At 42.9% G+C, this 20,970-nt stretch overlaps 1 protein-coding gene across 1 annotated transcript in view; it reads right to left on the bottom strand.

Annotated features, from left to right (window-relative positions):
- The window catches only part of LOC122794131, a 310,734-nt gene extending 290,179 nt beyond the window's left edge, over nt 1–20,555 (bottom strand). Inside the window, exon 1 of the mRNA XM_044062312.1 lies at nt 20,390–20,555. Within this exon, the coding sequence (XP_043918247.1) occupies nt 20,390–20,513 (124 nt within the window). The 5' untranslated portion in view covers nt 20,514–20,555. The remainder of the gene's footprint in view (nt 1–20,389) is intronic.
- Between the last annotated feature and the right edge of the window lie 415 nt (nt 20,556–20,970).

Raw genomic sequence — 20,970 nt, 5'->3', positions numbered from 1 at the left:
TGGAAGAATGGCCTGAACCATGACTATCCAGAACTTTGTTTATTTTACAAACTGACTGAAGGCATGAGGTCCCTGGTCTTTTCCGGAACAAAAAAGAATCAGGAATAGACTGCATATCCATGCTATTCTGGTGGGCTCTCCGGAACAGACTGCATATCCATGCTATTCTGGTGGGCTCTCCAAGATGACTTGCTTTTCTGGTAGCTTTGAAATTTCTGTTGCTGCCGACTTCCTCTAACTGGGTAGAACACTGAATATTATGCATTTGTTGGGGGGGGGGGGGTTAAAGGAAAGTTAATAATGTAGATTATCTTCTGCAGCCAGGAATCTTGAGTGATGGCTAGCCAGGCATGAAAGTGCATAGACAAATGTCCCCAACTACCTCCAGGGCACAGTAGCTGGGCAACCATTAAAGAGCACTTGAAGGGTTCCTTGGTGAAAGGACCCTGAAACTCTTGATTTTGCAGTCTACCTCTGGCCCCAGAGCAACATCCATTAAAACTGTATCCCCCTCTTCCTCAGGGAGGAGGAGGCTGTCACCAGAAGAGTCCTGGGTAAAACAACGGGATTTATGGAACCATTCTTTCCACCCCACCCAATACTTTGGGAGGTGGGGAAAAAAGGATACCCAAGGCAGACAAGGTTTTGCCCTCCTCCTCATTTCTGGTAAGACTCAGAGGCCAAAAAGTGTTAAAGGGAGCACTGAACAAAGGACGTTTTCAAGCTCTCCACGAAGTCACATCCAGGCATGCTGGTGAATAGCAATGCCAGTGCCTGCCAGTGTTGATGTGCCATTAGCTGCCTGGAAAGCAGTCGCATGAAAACGCAAGAGATCACTTTTAGGTTAGACAGCTGGGATTCCACAATCTTCAGTATATCAGCAGCCAGATTACCCATAAGTGGTCAATTCTCTCTAGAATCAAGTCTCATGGGCTAGGTAATTCAGCCTATTAAGAGCTAACTTCACCACAACAGGAGTCCACCTTCCAAATCTGTCCAGCACCCCAGACTCCCTGTTAGGGGGATGGACACAGGTGCTTTCTTCTGCAAGCTCCTTCATAGTGGCTTCCACAACCATTATGGCATCTACAGCAGGACCCTTGCTCCAATACTGCCTATTCCTACAGGATGTCAGAATTTTGCCACGTTTTCTTGGATCAGCTCCAACACATCAAGTTCCTTCCCTGCCCACTGACAGATCTGGTCAATGAACTCATCAGTTGGCAGAACAACCCAGGCAGTAGATGAGCCAGCCCCAAAAGCCACAAGGAATACCAACTCCTCCTGGAAGGTGACTTTGGTGGACCACCCCCACTTGCTGTTTTATCAATTCAAGGATGTCTCCAAAATGACATGTCTTCTAAGACAGGTAATTTAGAGACCTGTCTTATTTGTGGCCGAGTGGTTAAGGCGATGGACTTTAAATCCACTGGGGTCTCCCTGTGCAGGTTAGAATCCTGTCTATTATGATCCTTTACTTTTTGGTTGTAGATGGGCTCAGTCATACTACACCGGGGGATATCGCCAACCTGCTAGCTGACAGATTCAATACTAACTTCACCCCCCCACCCCACCTACCATATCCCAAAGCATACCTTACACCAGCCGTCTGCCTAGTATCTCTAGAGAACAGGTCATCTTAGCACTCAAGGCCAAAAACATGGCCTAAATGGAACAGATAACATCCTAGGCTGTTCACTAAGCAATCTAGAACAAGACTTAGTGGAACCACTTGGCATTCTCTTTACTCAGCTTGAGAACTGGCTATGTTCTTGCAGAATGGAGAACAGCAACAGCAATCCCCCTGCACAAAAGGGGAGCCATCAACTGACCCTGGAAACTATAGACCTATAAGCCTAACCATCCTCATCTGTAAGGCCATGGAAAGAATCATCATGGACCTCATCAACAAGGACATAGGCAACTTCCAAATGCTGGACCCAACCCAAAAGCCATGGACAAAGCTAAGACAGTACACACTACCTATCTTGACCTTGCTAAGGCTTTCTATGCAATTTCCCACACTGGTATCATTGAGAAACTCTCCCAGATAGGGACTAACCCTTACGTTACTAGATGGGTAGCCAATTGGCTAGACCCGTCACCAGTGGAGTACCACAGAGGTCTGTACAGAAGTCCAGGCCAAAGTAGACAGCTTTTGACTCACCAAGTTCACTGATGATTGCTAAGTGGGAGCAATCATCGAGTCCCCCACTGATGTCAACATATTACAAGAGGGGCTAACACAAACAAATGATTGATGACAAAGTCATGGTCTAAAACTAAATGTAAAAAAAAGTGCATTATTCCCATTGGAAAAATGGAATTCTTTACAAGTTACAACACCAACAGCAGCATCCCCAGCGTTCCAAACCAGTGGTGTGAGACTTGGGAGCACAGGTTGACAGCAATCTGAACTTTGACCACCAAGTTCCCAAAGTGATAAGAAAAGCCTTCTATGTAGCACACCACATAAGCAAGGGCATAGCATCCAGGTCAAGGGAACATAATTCCACTGTAACTTGACCCTCATCAGACCACTAAGAGAGAATAATGCACCCTTTTGCATGTACCTCACCAGACACCTGCAGCAGCTGGACAGACCTCAAAGGTTTCTCACTAAGAAAATACAGGGACTCCAAACCATGACTTACAAGAACAGTTGGAAATCCCTCTTGCTTTACTCTGCATCTTAAAAGCTACTGACAGGGGACTTGTGCCTGGCCTATAGGGCAATCTCCAACCCTGCCCTAATGGAAATGCTGCACATCCAGAAGTCAAGTGGCACAACTGTCACTCGCTCTAGGGATTTCAACCTAACTTGTAACATTAACAGAACATGCTGTAGGATAAGTCTCCCAGAGACTGCCGCTTCTCTGGAATAGACATTCTAGTCGCATAAAACAGAGCTCCTCAGGGACCCTATTCAAAAGCAACCTAGATAATTGGATGGGAGACAGCAAATTTGCCCCTGGGGTGGCACCCATGTCCCTCAAACAGGGGTAGCAAGTTTTGATCACAGACCAGCGCTGTGCATAAATTTGTAATGCGAACTACCCAAAAAGAACAAATGGGGTTACTTGGGATTAACATGGCTAGGCTTGTAAAGGCTCTAAGGCCGCTAGCCTAGTAACCTCCTATGAACCTATAAGAGATCTTAGGCACTCCCCGTTTCCTCAAAGTCAGTACCTTTAGTGGAGGATTCCTGAGGGGAATCCAAATGTCTCCTTTTGCAAGTCTGTTTCCTAGATCTTTCTCTGGAAGGAGGCTCAGAACCAGAAGAAGAATTCACCAGGCGAGATCCCTCGATACTTACTGAGGCTGGCTAGCCCTGTCTGATAGGATGACTGGAAGGAGGAGCTATAGAATTCAGAGGGGATCAGGACAGCATTTAGTACATGTGAAAGACCTCCTCTCTTAACCTGGAGAGCAGCCTTTCAAAAGCCTTGAAGGCTGAAGTCACAACAGGAGCACAGGAAGAATCCTTAGGATCTGAAGATCCCCATGAAGGAATCTCCTGGGCCCTGAACTGACACCGACATCAAAGCAGAGCTGTCTACTGCCAAAGCACCCAAAAGTATGGATAGCTCAAATAATCTCGGAGTTAAACCCCAACCCCAGACTTCAGTTCTGACCTCCCGATTCAAGAGACCCTTCAAGATTAGGCACAGGAGTCAAACGAGTATGGGAAGCCATTGGAGTCAAAGCCAACCAAGCTGTCCGCACTGACAAGGTCACCCCATGGGCATCACTTGGAGCCTTGGGCCCCTGATTTGATGGACAGACAGGAGGTGATACCAGCAGGGGGTTGTCCAGGCCTAGCCCAATACCTCCAGTGGGGAGGCACTAGGAGGATCCTCCACATCTGGATCTGTGTATTCAGAAACATAAGCATCATCCTGCTCGACATTGACTTCTGACAGACTTCTCAATGATCAAAAGGACCTGAAGGAGGAGGACTTGAAGACTGGTGAGTTGACCTTTCCAAAAGAATGAGAGTGTAGAGTGGAGGAATGGCTGGGTCTGCAGGAAATCTGTATGAAGGCTAAGATGATCGGATCCAAATCAATTCCTGAACTAAACTGTGGATCAGACTGTCTCTGCATTTTAAGAGTTGATCCAGAAGGATAAGACTGCACTGGGGATCTCTTTTGAGCCCCTTCTCTGCAATCCGTTTCTGCTTCTTTTTTCTTCTCTTTGCTTCTCTTTCTCAGTTTAGAACTTTTTGACCTTGTTCCCTACCTTCTTGTCAGAAGGGGAAGTAGATGTTGATCCAGAAGTGGTCAATTCTCCTGCTAGGGCAGGGAGAAGACCCTTGAGGACTAATATTTTTCTGCTATATATAGGTAGAGGAAGATAGGATGGGAAAGAAACTCCCAGAAGCACACTAGAAACATAAGAAAACACTAGCCTATGAAAAATACTAGCCACAAGACTATGAACAAAATAATATCGGAGGGATATTCCTCAAATCTAATCTGAAAAAAGTACTTTTTAAAACAGTTTTTTCAACAATTATCTCTCAGTCAAGTGCTGGCCCTCAGAACATGTTCAGACTGAATAGGAGGCAAACAAGATCTGACATACTCAAATATTGACATGGAAGGGAGAGGAGGGAATTACAGACAGTGGGAGGAGTCTAAGCCTTGTATCAAAGAGCTTGAAAAAGGTCCCGATGTAGGATCCAGTCAGCTCTGATAACCCATCCACTGAGTCAGATGAAAAAGACAACACTGGATACTGTGGCTATACTGCAGTTTTGGCCTATTTTTACACAAGTTCATAACTGGCATGTTTTTCTTTGGTTAGAGGACCCAAGCAATAGAAAAAAGTAAGAAATACTGTGTTGGTCCACTAACAAAAACACAAACACAATAGAATATACATGATGTAATGCCTTTTATTGGCTTAACATTGGTTTTGCTATTACTTGAACTTTGTTGGGAGTTATTATAGATGAGAGAGAAGCTATGGATGTGGCCAATATAGTTTTTTTTTTTTTAGCAAAACAGTTAAATGTATACTAAATGTACAACTCAAGACAATTTTTAATGGAGTCCAACTTAATATGATGAATAAAGACAGTTGTCCGAAAGGACAATAAACAGAGACCACAATGGGAAAAAAAGCATCAACTGCAGCAATGTTTCATTAATTTGAACAGACATTTTTTTACTATCTTTATAATCAGTGTCACTACATGTGCAATACATTGCAATGTTCTTAGTTACAGCAGTTTGCTACTAAACCGAATATACTGAACTTGAGTAATTTGTGCCACCTCCAGATCCAAAAACATAAGCACTTCTGGTTGCCATGTAATGCTTCTTGAAACAGCTGGCACTGTAAATTTTGTCTTGCAGGCAAACATTTCCTACGTATTACTTACTACCACAATGTGGAAAGTTAATCTGGGGACAAAGAATTTTCGAGTAAAGTCATACATCTGAAAACATCATGGCTGGCTAATTGGCATTATACAATATTTTTTTCTTAAATGAGACAGTGTACAAATATTCAGTGACTCAGACCTTTATCTAAAACATGCAGTTATACAAATATTTATCACTTCTAGCCTACATTTCAGCATTTGTCAGTGTCTTGGATTGTGGGTCCAAGACATATCAGGAATCAGCCAATAAGAAATATACCTAACATTCAACATTCACTTAATCAAAATGAGACTGGATGCCTGCATATATTCTCAAAGTCTTGACACTTGGGCTGCTGTAACTTTCCCTTACATGCAGTATGTGCCAGTCTTGAAACACCTACAAAAATCCTCCATTTCAGACACATGGTTAAAACGTATGGCATACAAAATTTCCCACAGGTGGTCGAAGAATGCTCATGAATACATCACAGAAAAATACAAAAAGTAAACATTAAGTTTTAACAAAGTATCCATTATCCATCCACAGATATCACTGGACTGATAAATCTGAGCTCCACAAGATAATGTTAGGACTACAAAGGTCAAATCCCTGAAACAACCACACAAATGTTTTCGGTTTCTGCCTTTACCTCAGAATGCAGCTTGACGAATCTAACAAATAACAAAGTTGGCATCCAGTCATTTCCTGCTTCATACAAACTCTCAAGGTTTTATCCATCAGTCTCACACAACTCTGTTCTGTTACCTCTTACTCTTTGCATTACAACTGCAATGCAAAACATTCCCAATTTTGTGCATTAAAATCCAAATGTTTGCAGAAAGTCTTGATACTTCAGAAGAATAAATTGTGATTCAAACAATGAATTCCAAAACCTGATGTAACACCTTTAATGCACATTATACATGGAACATGTCACTCATACACATAAAATATACAACAGTCTCAGAGTTCATTTATATATATATATATATATATATATATATATATATATATATATACATATATATATATATACATATATATACATATATATATACATATATATACATATATATATATATATATATATACATACATATATATATACATATATATATATATATATATATATACACATACATATATATATATATATATATATATATATATATATATATATATATATATATATATATATATATATATATATATATATATATATATATATATATATATAGGCAGAGACACACACACACACACACACACACACGCACACACACCAAACATTTACCATCACAGTTCCACTATATTATGAGTCACAGTTATGGTCCTCAGAATTACAAGAGACATCTCTCTGAATCACCAAGTCTATTTCATCCTCTGATGATAGTTTCTTCTGAAATACTGTTCAAGTCTTTTGATATTCTTTACGAGTCATTTCCTATATCGTTCCCACAAAAATTAAGGATTTCTCCAGTGTACTTACCAATGGGGTCTACCCTGACAAGCTCTAGTAGCTCAATGGGCTCTACTTGATCAGAAAATGAGGAATAAACATGTATGCATACACATACATAAACAAAATGACTGAAATTTGTAGTGTGATGGAGAAAGATTCAAGAACAAGGACAGCAGCTGTACACAAAGTAACATTCACAGAAGGACCTTGCATTTAAAAACTACTGAAAATTTCAAAAATGCATGGGACAGACATGAGGCAATTCTAAGCAACAGAAGGATGAAACAGGTTACTGGTTCACTCAGGCCCACAGCTTATCAAGCAAGAAGGGAAAAGAAATGGGCCTTATCAAACGTAAAAATCACTTTTTTCCATCTCACTTTGTCCCTGCTGTTTGCTAATCATCAGCCGCTTCCCAGCCAATTGACCCATTTGTTCCCCATCACTGTGGCAAGGGTCAACTGGGAGGGGCCAACACTGAAGCAGCTATCAGAGGTAGTTCAGGATTTTTTTTCCAGCCTTGAAGTCTCCAACACACACTCGTGGCTAAGTGTATGGTAGAGGAAGCCCCTTCAATTTTGTAAGGGGTGTTCTCTTCAAGCAACCCTACTCCTCCCCAACAGCACAGTAGGTGGTTTCCTCAGTCTCCACCATGGAAACCACACCTAACCCAATATGTCCCCAGATGCTCGCAGTCCTCCCCAGCCCATCCCTAGGAAAGGCAAATGGGCCACACTCCACTATTCCCCCCTTCCTGCCTGGGTCCTCCAGTAGTAGTACCACTAATCAAATTTAGTCACCTGGGCTGCAGTCAAGGCTCCATCCCTCTGTGCCATGGAATCATGCAAATATCACACTCAATTCATAGGTTCATACTAGGCTATCTGCCCTGGGGCAATTATAAGCCTAGCCCGATTCTGTATGGCTTACGCCACCCCTTGATTTGAGTATACTGTGCCCTTTTTAAGATTTAGTTTACTGTGCCTCTGTCTAATAGTGACACGGGAGTAATCCCTGGGACAAACCTACGATCCCCCATCCACTTATCGAGATTCTTCTTGAAGAGATTCAGTGAGGTGCTCTGCCTCACATGAACTGGAATTCTATTCCAGAGCGAAGGGAGCCTCTGGGTTATGAAAGTACAGTTTTGTACCTACCATAAATGTAGATGTTCGAGGATCCACATTGCTGCAGTCATAACCTGTGGGTAGTCCGCTGTCCTCGGTCGGCCCGAATACCAAAGTGTTAGGCTGGCGTCGGTCATGGGCGCTAAGAACTGACGTCAGTACGCAGTAGTACTTAAGCGCATGACCGACGCCATATCCTCAGTCTTTCTTGCCCCAGATGTCAGAAGGCCTAAAAAGGAAAGGCCATAGCCAAAATAGAAATACCCAACAACCAACCTAGATAACATAATAAGAAACCCCAACAGAAACGCAGCAACCCCAAACTATAGAGGGGAAGGAGGGAGGGAAAATTGGACTGCAGCAATGTGGATCCTCGAACATCTACATTTATGGTAGGTACAAAACTGTACTATGTTCTTCGTCTCACATTGCTGCAGTCATAACCTGTGGGTAGAATCCCAAAGCAAAGGTAAAGGGAGGCTGGCAAACTAAAAAGCATTAGGAGCTGCCAACATGCCCTGTAAAACTGCAGTGGCAAACCCAGCCCTGGACTTAGAATAAAGAGGGAGATGGTAATGTTTAGTAAAAGTGTGCACTGAACTCCAAGTAGCTGCCTCCAAAATATCCTTAGTAGCTACCCCCCTTAGAAAGGCAGTAGAAGTGGCGGTAGCCCTAGTGGAATGAGGTCTGATCCCAGCAGGAACATCCTTTCCATGATGAGAATACCAAAAAGCAATACAATGGCCAATCCACTTAGAAATAGTTTGCTTAGAAACAGCCTTCCCCTGTGAACCCAAAGCAAAAGAAATAAATAACTGTTGAGTCTGCCTGAATTCTTTAGTTCTGCTCAAATAATAGCGTAACTGCCTGTGAATATCCAAAGAATGCAAGACTTTTTACCCTTTATTTTGGGGATCAGCATAAAAAGTAGGCAAATGAATAGACTGGTTTAAGGCCACATTAGAAATAACTTTAGGCATAAAAGTAGGGTTAGTGCAAGGACACCCTATCCTTATGAAATATCAGGAAGGGTTCAACTGCCATGAGAGCCTGTAATTCAGATACCCTCCTAGCAGACGTAATGGCCAACAAAAGGCAGTCTTCCAGGACAAAAACTTCAACTCAGACGTAGCTGCTGGTTCAAAAGGAGGTAAAGTAAGCTTTTCCAACACAAAATTGAGATCCCAGGAAGGAGTAGGAGCTCTACGTGGGGTCTTATGTTCTTTGCCCCTCTAAGAAATTGTTTAAACAAAGGGTGAGAAAATAAAGGAGGGTCACAATCATAGTGAGCAGAAATGGCTGCAGCATGAACTTTCACTGAGGAGAAAGACAAACCCTTGTCTAATAATTCAGTAAGGTACTGTAGTGTAAAACTCAAATTAGGCACTGAAACATCAAAGCTCTTTGCTGTGCTCCAAAGAAAAAATCTCCTCCATTTATCAGCATAAACTTTTCTAGTACTAGGCCGTCTGGCTTCCAAAATGACATTCAAAACTTGTTGAGGAAGCTGAGACCCCCCAGGATCTAAAACAGAATATGCCAGGCTGTCAGATGCAGGCACTGTACCCTGACATTGAGAAAATGATTGCTTGCCTGGGACAACAGGTGTGGAATTGGTGGCAAAGGCCAAGGAGGCTCCTTTACTAAACTCCTCAGCAGAGGATACCAGTGCTGTCGTGGCCAATCCGGTGCTATTAGAATCATGCAAGGCTTGTCCTGTCTGACTTTCAAGAGTACCTTGGGAAGGAGAGGCAGAGGAGGAAAAGCATAGACGTGAAGGTTGTTCCAACTGAAAGATAGAGCATCCACTTTCCAAGCTTTTGGGTGAAACATCTTTGTGCAAAATTTTGGCAGTTGGAAATTTAGTGGAGAAGCGAACAGATCTATGTCTGGAGTTCCCCAAGCCACTGTCAACTGTTGGAATACATGAGGATCCAATTTCCACTCGTGGGGATCCACAATTTGTCTGCTCAAAACATCTGCGAAGGAGTTCTGTGCTCCTGGCAGAAACCGTGCTTGAAGAGTGATGTGCAAACTCAGAGCAGTCTCCCACAAAATCATAGCTTGTCTGCAAAGAGGGTAAGAATGGGTTCCCCCCTGCTTGTTGATGTACCACATAACTGTTGTGTTGTCTGTTTGAATCAACACGTGTCCTGGTTGAAGTAGATCCTTGAAGGCCATCAGGGCAAATTGGACTGCCAACATCTCCTTCATGTTGATATGCAAATGCTGTAGTCTGGGAGGCCACGTGTCTTGAATCCATTTCCCATTGAAGTGTGCTCCCCAAGCCAGGTCTGAGGCATCCGTCGTTAGGATCTGACTCGCCTCTGGTCGGGTCACAGAGAGTCCCTTGTTTAGGTGACATTCCTGAGCCCAGCACAAGAATTCCTTCTGGATGCAAGGTATTATCTGAATGACAGTGTCCAAATCGTGGCAGTGTTGAGTCCATACACTTTTGAGATACCATTGTAGCTTCCTCATATGCAGTTTGGCATTGGGAAGTACCAGAATGCAAGATGCCATGAACCCCAAGGTTTGAAGGACTGTCCTTGCAGTCAGCCTGGACATTAGGGATAATTGCTGGAAGTATAGGTGAAGATTTCTTTGTTTGTCCGGGGTCAAAAGGCCATCTGAGAGGCTGTATTCAGTCTCACACCCAGAAAGCACATGTCCTGAGAGGGTACTAGACTGGACTTTGTTTCGTTCACAGAATACCCTAGGCACCTTAAAACTGCCATTACATACTGTAGATGTTGAAGTAACTTGACTTTGTCTTGAGCAAGAATCAGGCAATCGTCCAGATAAGGATAAATTTGTATTCCTCTCAGTCTTAAGAAGGCTATCACAGGAGCCAGGACCTTTGTGAAAACCCTGGGCGCAGTAGATAAGCCAAAGGGCAATGCAGAGAACTGATAATGAAAAGTACCAGCCCGAAAACGCAGGAATCTCCTGCAGCTGGGCCTGATAGGAATGTGAAGATAAGCCTCTTTGAGATCCAGAGTTACCATCCAGTGATCTTTGCCTAGCAGAGGCAGAAGTTGCTGTAAAGTTAACATCTTGAACTTTGGAATGTCTAGGTATGTATTGAGAATGGACAAATCCAGAATTGGCCTCCAAGTGTTTCCTTTCTTTGGCACAAGGAATAGGCGAGAATAAAACCCTAGGCCTACTTCTGACGGAGGCACCACCTGGATCGCCCCCATTTGTAAAAGTAACAAAATCTGTTTGTGAGCCTCCAGCCTTTGCTGAGGAGGTACATCTGGCATGCCTTTGAAAGGAGGCAAGGTATGAAAATAAAACTTGTAGCCTTGATTTATAATGTCCAGCACCCATTTGTCCTGGGTGACCAAAAGCCAATGTTGTTTGAAAAGTGCCAACTTTCCTCCTAGAGGAGCTGCCAGACAGGAAGAGTCTGCTGGAGATACAGGCCATTGGGTCTGTTTACGAAAAGGCTGACCCCTGCCCTCACCAGAAGATTGTGCAGGAGAACTCCAAGTCCTAGGTCTGAAAGAACCCTGAGCATGAGCTCTGCCCCTACCACGTCTAGACCTGCCCTTAGACTGAAAATCGGAAGAAGGGTAAGACCATCCTTTTGCAGGCCAATTCCTGCTAAACTTAGGGGGCTGCACTTGTAAAAATTCCTTAACCGTCTGCATGGACTTAGCTTTGTCTTCCATTTTTTTCAAAACTGACTCCACAGGAGAACCAAAAAGAACTTCAGATTGAAGAGGAGCATCCAAAATTTGAGCTTTAACATGCTCTGACAAATTTTGATCCTTAAGCCAGGCATGCCTACGAATAACTGAACCAGTGGCAGCCACCCTGGAAGAAGCCTGAAGAGCATCGAAGCCACACTGCAAGGAATGCTTACCAACCTGATCTGAGGCATGAACTAAGTCCTGCAATTCCTTACACTCTATACCCTCAGCTAAAGCATCTACCTTAGAATTCAACTGACCTAACAGAAAGTTCTGATACTTCAGCATATGAAACTGGCAATTTAAAGCCCTCATAGCTAGCGTGGAGGAGGTATACACTTTTACCCCACCTATCCAAAGCCCTAGAATCTTTATCCAGAGGTACTGGATTCTTAACTACAGAAGCCCTGACACCCTTAGGTCCTTGACTAATAGTTTCGGGTCAGCTCTAGGACTCTTATACAAATATTTATGAGCCTCTGGAACTCTGTAATACCTGTCTGGCTTGACAGGGGCAGGGGTAAAGAATCAGGATTAAGGGAAGCTTCAGAAAAACATCCTGAACAACATCTAAAACGGGAATAGCCAAAGGTCTATGTTGTGGCAAAACAAAATTCCCTAAGCCTCTTACGAGAATCTGAAAAATCCTGACCTTCCCACTTGAAATGCTCCCTCATGGAGTGCAGGGTTTCAGAAAAGGAAAAATCCTCTGGAGGAGAAGCAGAAGGACAGGAATCCTCTGCATCCGAATCAGAATAGGGAGGAAAATCCTGAATATCCTCAGCTGAAGACTCAGAGTAATCTGAGGAATGCTCCAATCCCTCCACATCTGTCTCCACCCTAGGCCTCTTGTCTGGAGGGGGCATAGAACCCCTGATTAAAGTAATCAAATCCTCTGCCATTTTCAACATATGTTTTTTAGGAACAGAGCCCGAAGAACTAGGGCTGATGCCTGTACCAGAAAGACCAGGTCTAGCTTTAGCAGGGCCCTTAGTGACAGAAGTAGAAGGCCTAATAACCTTTTGTAATGATGGAACTACAGAAACTTGAGAAGCTCCCTCGGCCTGACCTAACTCCAGAGAGGCCAATTCCTGTAAAATTAAAGGTTCCCCCTGTGATTCAGCCGAGACCTCGGCTGGATCCACAGATTCAACCGTAGTTTCCATAGAACCGGCGTCCGCAACGGACGACTCATCCTGTTTAGACTTTAACGATTTATCTTTTCGCTTCTTTGCGGTAGTGGGCGTCGGAGGATCTGACGGCATGTTGTAGTTACACCGCTTACCGAAAACAAGCCTAGCACAATCTAATCTGCGTTTAATGGTGCGCTTATTAAATCTAGCGCAAAAGCGAACACCAGACTACGTCGTGCTCAGGCCCCAAGCAAGGAATACAGAGAGAGTGATAGTCCCTATGAGGTATCTGTTTCCCACAAGAAATACAATTATTAACTTTTTCTGACATCCGGATTAACTGAGGCAAGAAAAGACAAAAATATTCCCCAACGGGGTACTTAGCCCAACTTGGTCTTCGGTCTGAAACTCGAAAAACGAAAATTTCAGGACGCCGAACGGCACTTGCAAATGCTGCTTCTGCTTCGGACCATGCGGCAAGAAAGACTGAGGATATGGCGTCGGTCATGCGCTTAAGTACTACTGCGTACTGACGTCAGTTCTGAGCGCCATGACCGACGCCAGCCTAACACTTTGGTATTCGGGCCGACCGAGGACAGCGGACTACCCACAGGTTATGACTGCAGCAATGTGAGACGAAGAACATCCTGTCCCTCCAGCAAGTTCTATTTATTTCTGTGCTGAGGTTCAAGTCCCTCGAGCGTGTGGCTCTAAGGGATTTAGATTTACTGAGGTGGAGCATGTCCATTAATTCTGGATTTGACATAGCTTTGTATGTCAGGCATAGATCGCCTCGAAGTAGGCGGTATGCAACTGAGTAGAGCTGCAGTTTTTTTAACCGAGCAGCATATGACATCTGTTTGAGACCCTTGATCCTCTTGGTGAGATACTTTTGGGGTCTTTCTAATTGCTGCAGGTGTCGGGTAAGGTACATCCCAAAAGGGGCATTGTATTCTATGATGGGCCTGACGAGGGATGAATAAAGGGGCACGATTACCTCTCTTGATCTAGATGTGAAACCCTTCGTGATGAGGTGGGCTATGTAGAAGGTCTTTCTAACCACTTTGGCAATGTGGTTTTCAAAGGAGAGATTGCTATCAACTTGGGTCCCCAGGTCCCTAATAACTTTCTCTGTACTTAATGGGTTTCCGCCTATGTGGTAATTTGAGGGCACATTGTTTTTGCCAAAGGGTATGACTACACATTTTTTGGCATTTAGCTTTAAACCATGGTGCTGGCACCAGTTATCTGCCTCTGTGAGACCTTTCTGAAGGATGTTTGTGTCAGCTGGAGAGTTGATTATGGCGCCCAGTTTGCAGTCATCTGCGAACTTGGTGAGCCATAGTCCTCCACGTTGCCTGTACCTCGGAAAAGTATATACCGAACAAGAGTGGTCCCAGGACAGAACCCTGTGGGACGCCACTTGTGACCGGTTTTGAGTCTGACATGGCTCCAGCAACTCTCACTCTGTGGGTTCTGTCTTTGAGCCAGCTTGCGACCCATCTTGTGACATAGGGGTTTATATTTAAGCTGGATAGCTTATCTATAATGCCGGAGTGGGGTATTGTGTCAAATGCCTTTGCAAGGTCCAGATACGCTGTGTGGACTACCTTCCCTTCATCTATGGCTTTGGTGACTGTTTCAAAGAAGTCAACCAGGTTCAAAAGGCAGGATCTGCCCTTGACAAAGCCGAACTGGGTAGGATCTAGTGTCTGTAGGTCCCCAATGTCTTTGTTTATGAGCTCCATGATGATCCTCTCCATAGCCTTGCAGACTAAGCTAGTCAGGCTTATGGGGCGATAGTTTCCAGGGTCCGTAGAGGCTCCACCTTTGTGGTGTGGGACCACTGTTGCTGTACGCCACTCTGTGGGCACATATCCTGTAGTGAGGCTGAGATTGTATAGCTGTTTTATTTGAGGGATTAGTTCCTCTTGTAGTTCATGTAGGACGCAACCTGGGACTCCATCTGGTCCCATGGAAGCAGTGTTTTTTGCTTTGGAGAGGGCAGCCTTCACCTGAGCATCTGAGATGTTTGGGAGGCAGCCCTCTGCCGGGATAGATACTTGCTCTTTTGGGGAGGGGAGTTTGCACTGAACCTGTCTGCCAGGATATTGGCGATGTCTGTGGGTTCAGTGTATTTTTGTCGTTTAGAATCAACTCGGAACAAGTCTGGGAGTTGCATCCCAGGTTTCTAACATAACTGAAAAAGCCTTATGATTGTCTTTGGTGTCCTGTGCAATTTGTCTCTCGAAGCTGGCCTTGGAGGATTTTATGAGGGATCGTAATTTTTTGCTAGTACTCATCAGAGATGCCTTCCTATTAGGGATTTTGCTCTATCATGTAGTAGCTTCCTCCTTCTGTTGTACAGTTTATTTATGGCAGGGGTCCACCAGACTGGACGCCTGCCTTTGGATGATTGGGTCTTGGTTTTGTTTGGGATAGCATGATCCATGCATTCCTGGAGATGTCCGTAGAATGCATTTATATAGGATTATGCAGTTTGGGCTGTAGTTTCCACTGGCCCTGGGGCCACGAAGGATTCCACCGGTTTTGAGAAGTGAGAAGTTCGCTTTTGAGAAGTTTTTCACTGTGGTTTTCTGGGCTGGGGTGGGGTCGGGATGTGGACATCCAGTGAAATTAATTTATGGTCTGATCTTACCAATGAGGGATATACTTCTGGTGTGGAGCATAGAGTCCCCATGTTGGTAATGATCAGGTCTAGTATGTTGTCCCCTCTTGTGGGAGTGGTGACTAGTTGTTCCATAGCATTTGAGTTTATAATTTCCAGGAATCTTTGGGCTAAGGTGCTGGGGCTTGAGTAGTGCTTCCAGTCAATGTTTGGGTAGTTGCAGTCGCCCAATATAATGGTGTTCGGAGAGATCTTCATGTTCTCCAATGTTTTCAGGAAAGCCGAATGGGATTCCTGACTTTGAGAGGGTGGTCTGTAGGATGCTATAAACTGAAAAGCAGTCTTGCCCACTGTTAGTTGCACATGGATGGTCTCTGATACTTCGTGCAATGCCACTAACCTGGAGGTGTGGATATCCTAGATAAATATGGAAACTCCCCCTCCTTTTGTGGTTCGGTCCGGGTTTTGGGGCCGAAAAGCATGATATGAGGTATAGCCTGGTAGTGCTGGGGTGCTCTCTGGAGCCTTGAACCAGGTTTCTGTCACTGCACAGATATCGATGTTCTCCATACTGAGGAGAGCTGCGAGTGCGTGCATCTTGAGGTTAAGACTTCTGGCATTTAGCAGCATTACCCTTAGTTTCTTGTTCCTTGTGCTGTCTATGGGGGTGGGTTTGACTTTTGAGCCTTGCCTAAAAAAGGCACTATGGGGGTGGCAAGAGCCTTTGCCAATATCCGAAAGCCCAGTGGTGACAGGTGCAAGCCGTCCCTAGCGAAGCAACGTGGCTTGTCGAGCATGTCATCCCAGGCTGACAGACACTGGATCCCCTTTGAATGACACCAAAAATTACTTATTTATTACTTTAATATTAATTTCCTAAACATACTCAACCATCATGCTCCTACCCACTCTATCAGGATAAGAACAAAATCTGCTCCATGGCTTACTAGGGAAACCAAACAAAAAATCCATCTCAGAAATAAATTCTGGAATAAATCACGCTTAACTAAAAACCATACTGACATCCAAAACTGCAAACAACTGAGAAATGAAACAAAAAAAGCTATAGTGTTGGATAAAAAAAATTACTATTTACAATTTCAGCAGACCTACCACAATAAACCCCAAAAATTCTGGTCAAGTATTAATCAATTATTACATCCAAGTCCATCTATCACGCCTAACCCACAAGGCACTGACAAAGACAATCCTAAACAAACTGCAAACACTTTAAACACCTTCTTTATCAAAGCAATTCAAGATCTTGCTTGTCAACTCTCTCCTCAAGACATAACATCCGATTCTGGCTCTAACCCACCTCCACCTTTTCTCTTCCAACCTGTCCCCACTGCATTTATTCTCACCCTTATCCAAAAACTGAAACCATGTACTCCTTCTGCTGACCAACTACCATCTGAATACCTACAGATAGCAGCCAAATCAATTGCTTACCCCATCTCCATCCTCATTAATAGAGCCATCACTGAAGGATATATCCCCAAACTCTGGAAAGTCTCTCATATTATTCCCCTTCACAAAGGAGGAGACTCCACTGAACTTTCTAACTACCGTCCCATAGCCATACTTTCTCCTCTATCTAAGATCATGGAAAGATGTATTCATAGGCAATTGCTAGACCATCTTCTCCAAAATAACCTGCTTTCCAACACCCAGCATGGCTTCCGACCTTCCCATAGCACAACTACTGCCCTCCTTTCCTTTATTGACACTATCAATAACAACTGAAACCTTAACATGCTCTCCTCTGCACTTTTCATAGACCTATCCAAAGCTTTTGACATGGTAAACCACACTATACTCATAAACATTCTCAAATCTCTCTCCCTTGACACACTAGCTATAAAATGGTTCCATTCCTACTTAAATAACAGACATCAAGCTTTACTCTGGAACAACGCTCTCTCTACTCAGCTACCTGTCAATATTGGAGTTCCTCAAGGCTCCATACTGGGCCCTCTCCTGTTCTCTATATTCATCAATGACCTGCACCTAGTAATTCCGCAAGTTACATGCATCCAATACGCAGATGACTCTACACTTATATACACTGCTTCATCTATATCTGAACTTCACTCCCTATCTCAAAACACATTTAACTCTGTAGAACTATGGTTTACAAAACGCTGCCTCTTATTAAACCCCAAAAAAAACTAAACTTCTCCTTTTCACACCTACCAGTAATCTCCACCAATAGACCTCTCTGTATCATCCCATGACGGTACAATCATATCCCAAGATCAAACTACCAAACTACTAGGTATCACCTTAGATAATAACCTAAACTTTGATGCCCATATCAACAACATTCTGAAAACTACCTATAAAAAAATAGGCTCTCTTTACAGAATCAAATCCTTCCTCACTCCTGCAACTAGAATTACCATTGCCCACACACACACCTTATTTCCACCCTTCTTTATGCCTCACCCATTTTTACCAATCTGTCAAAAAATAACCTTAAAAAACTAGAAAACTCCTATAATAGCATAGCCAGATATGCCACAGGAAATCCTTACAGAACTCATCACTGTATTAATCTAAAGCACCTTGGATGGCTTGAATTTCAACAACATCTAAAATATAATCAACTGACCATCGTCCACAAAATACTGTATCAACCTGACAAAACACCCATCCTATCAAATCTTATCCACCCCTATGAGAACCTTAAGTCCCTAAGATCATCACAAAAATCTCTTGTATACATCAACAAATCAAACAATAGAGCTGGAGACTCTCTGTTTTCTATTTCCATTGGAAAAACCTGTAACCTACTTCCCTCTGAACTTACCACACTTCCCTCAACTACTCTGTTTAAAAATAAGCTTAAGCTCTTCCTGAAAACACACTGGATGTGCCCCTGTTCTAAACCTGACTGACCAACTTATCCATTTTTACCTGAATGATTCTAGATTCTCAACTCTGAATCTATTTTCTTCTCTCCAACTTATTTTGCCTTCTCTTCTCTAATTCTATTTTATATTAAATACTGCTATATTTCCTCTCCTGCACAGTCCTTGCTAGTACGGGATTCATTAAAGTGACTCATATTACTTCTAGATTTATTACCTAACTGCTTCTCCTTTTTCATTATCTTCCTTTATTACCTTTATCGACACTATTGCTTTCTTCTCTTCTCTCAACTAGTCTTCTTTAATAACACTGAAATGTAACTTCTTATTATCTATGCTAAGTCTATTCAAATATGTGTAACCATAGTTATGTACTTGTAAACTTGCAGCCTCCTCTGTTTAAGAAAACGTATATGCATTCTAAATATGTATTTTCTGTAAATGTGAATTTTGTTTAAAATGTGTGGAGCTTTTCTCCCCGGGCCTCTACTGAAAATGGACATATATCCAGCTAGACTAGCCCGGTCAACAAATGTAAAATAAATAAAATAAAATAAAATAAATAAATAAAAATTTTAGCCAATTGTTAAAATAGATCATTTTGTCTTTGTACTGTGGCATCATTCTAGGTAAGGGTAAGATGCTGCTCAAGGTCAGGGTCATACCAGCCTGGGCTACATGATCAGAGAGCTCCTCTATGTCTCTTTTCATGTAGTCCAGGGAGGTACGTCTCAGGTCATTCACACCAGCATGTACAATGACTGAGTCATATTTGTATTTGCTTTGGAGTGACCTGAGTGCTTGCGTTATGTGCCGGATCCTAGCACCCGACAGGCAGCTCACTGTGACCTTCTCTTTATTCAGCCTGGTGAGCGGGACGTCAGTGTGTCTGACAATAGAGTCACCTATAACAAGAGTATCAGGTGTGTTATTCAGCCTTAAGGGCTGTGGCTGCTTGGCACACTGACTTTGTGGGTTATGTGTTGTGTGTGTTTTGTTTTGAGGTAGCGTTTACTTGGATGTCTGCTTTGGAGGTCTCTGTTGCTTAGGTAGATTTTTATTTAGAGCCTCCGAGTATGTTTTTGTGTATTTATGTGTTTGGTTCGCTGATGTGGTGGGACTATGCGATACTGGAACTGTGTTGTGTGAGGTTACCTTCTCCTCCTGACTGGTTACACCAGTTTTGAGATGAGAGAGCTCAGCCACCAGTTTGGCTAAATAGTTGCATCTCTCACATATATTTGAACCTGTTTGGAGGAGGAGAGGGTTGTCCGTGTACATGAGACAGTTGTAACATTGCCTCAAAATTCCCAGATTCACCAGCTGGACTGGAGAGGAAACCATTGACTGACCTTTGGACATGCTAGAGTAATAGGGAAACTGAATTTAAGACGGAACAATAGAGGACAGGGTAATCGTAGAGAGTATAAGAGTAAGTAGTGCTTATGGTTTAATAGTGCTAACTTGTAGGATTACTTAATTGGACCAGTGAAGGGATTTAGAATGAGAATATGGTGTTTAAATTGAGAGATAGAGCAGTTCTAAGGGAAAAAGTGAAGAGCAGACTTTGTGGAGCCAGGAATAGTTTAAACCCAATTAGGCGGCTGCCGCTGTTGCGCTATCTAAAAGCAGCAAAAGAGGGTTTTAAGAGAGGAAGATGAAGGAGTTTTGGAATTGACCCAAAATGGCCAATAAAACTACAGTTTCAAGTCAGTAACCACTCCCACAGGGACAGGCAGGCTGCTCAATGTTTTTCACTGTCACTGATCAACAGAGAGACTTTCCTTTAGCCCAAGCAAAAAATGGCCTTACAGAAACTTACAAACAGTTCAAGAACAGCAAGCCTGTAACTGAACTTTTTTAAATCTCAGAAAAGTGGGAAAAAAGCAAGATTTTTTTTTGTTTTTTTGTTTTTTCAGAGATAGCAGAGGTTAACAAGTATCAACAAGTTATAACAGTGCAGTAAATGACCCCACACAAGAGTGCTAGGCCAAAGACAGATAAAATGCAAGTTTTGAGAAAAAAACGATTTTAAAAATAAGTGCAAAAATCTCCACCTTCATCACACAATAAGTGGAATATATTCATAACTTACTTGGCACAGAACAGAGTTCTCTCCTGGCTTCACATCTCATTTCAGTTGGAGATACCTTCTTCTGTGATACAAGTGAACTTAGCGGTGGCAGCAATCCTCTAGGTGATTGTGGCATTTTAGACATTATAATGCCAAATCTTTGTTTAGTGTCAGCTGGTCCAGCTTCTTGAACTGAAAGACAAAACAGCATAAAATAAAGCATCTCTTAATAGCTGAAAGTAAGACAAGCATGTTCTTTAATAATCATATTTTTCTAAAGCAGCTTTTGCTTCCTGCAACAATCAAAGCACTGATACATGCACTTTCTAACTGGTGAAAGAAAGTGTGCCTGCTTCAAACATTAAACACGAAGTGCAGCAAAGAAAACAAATTTAAAAAGTGTGTCCAATGTAGATATTTGTACTTTAGAGCCTTTTCCAAAGGAATGGCATTCTGATATTCCATGAAGCATGCTCAAGTAATTTCTCTCCTTGAGCAATTTTCCTTAGCATCATTATGGCACCCCTTGCTCTCCTATGCAACATATGCAGAACGCGAGGTGAGGATAAAACTGAATATGACAGAAGATGCTTGCAAATTTT

The sequence above is a fragment of the Protopterus annectens genome, chromosome 2.part1 (genome assembly GCF_019279795.1).
Source record: "Protopterus annectens isolate FY-2018-M chromosome 2.part1, PAN1.0, whole genome shotgun sequence".
Lineage (NCBI taxonomy): Eukaryota > Metazoa > Chordata > Ceratodontiformes > Protopteridae > Protopterus > Protopterus annectens.
This window is presented reverse-complemented; position numbering and strand designations above follow the sequence as displayed.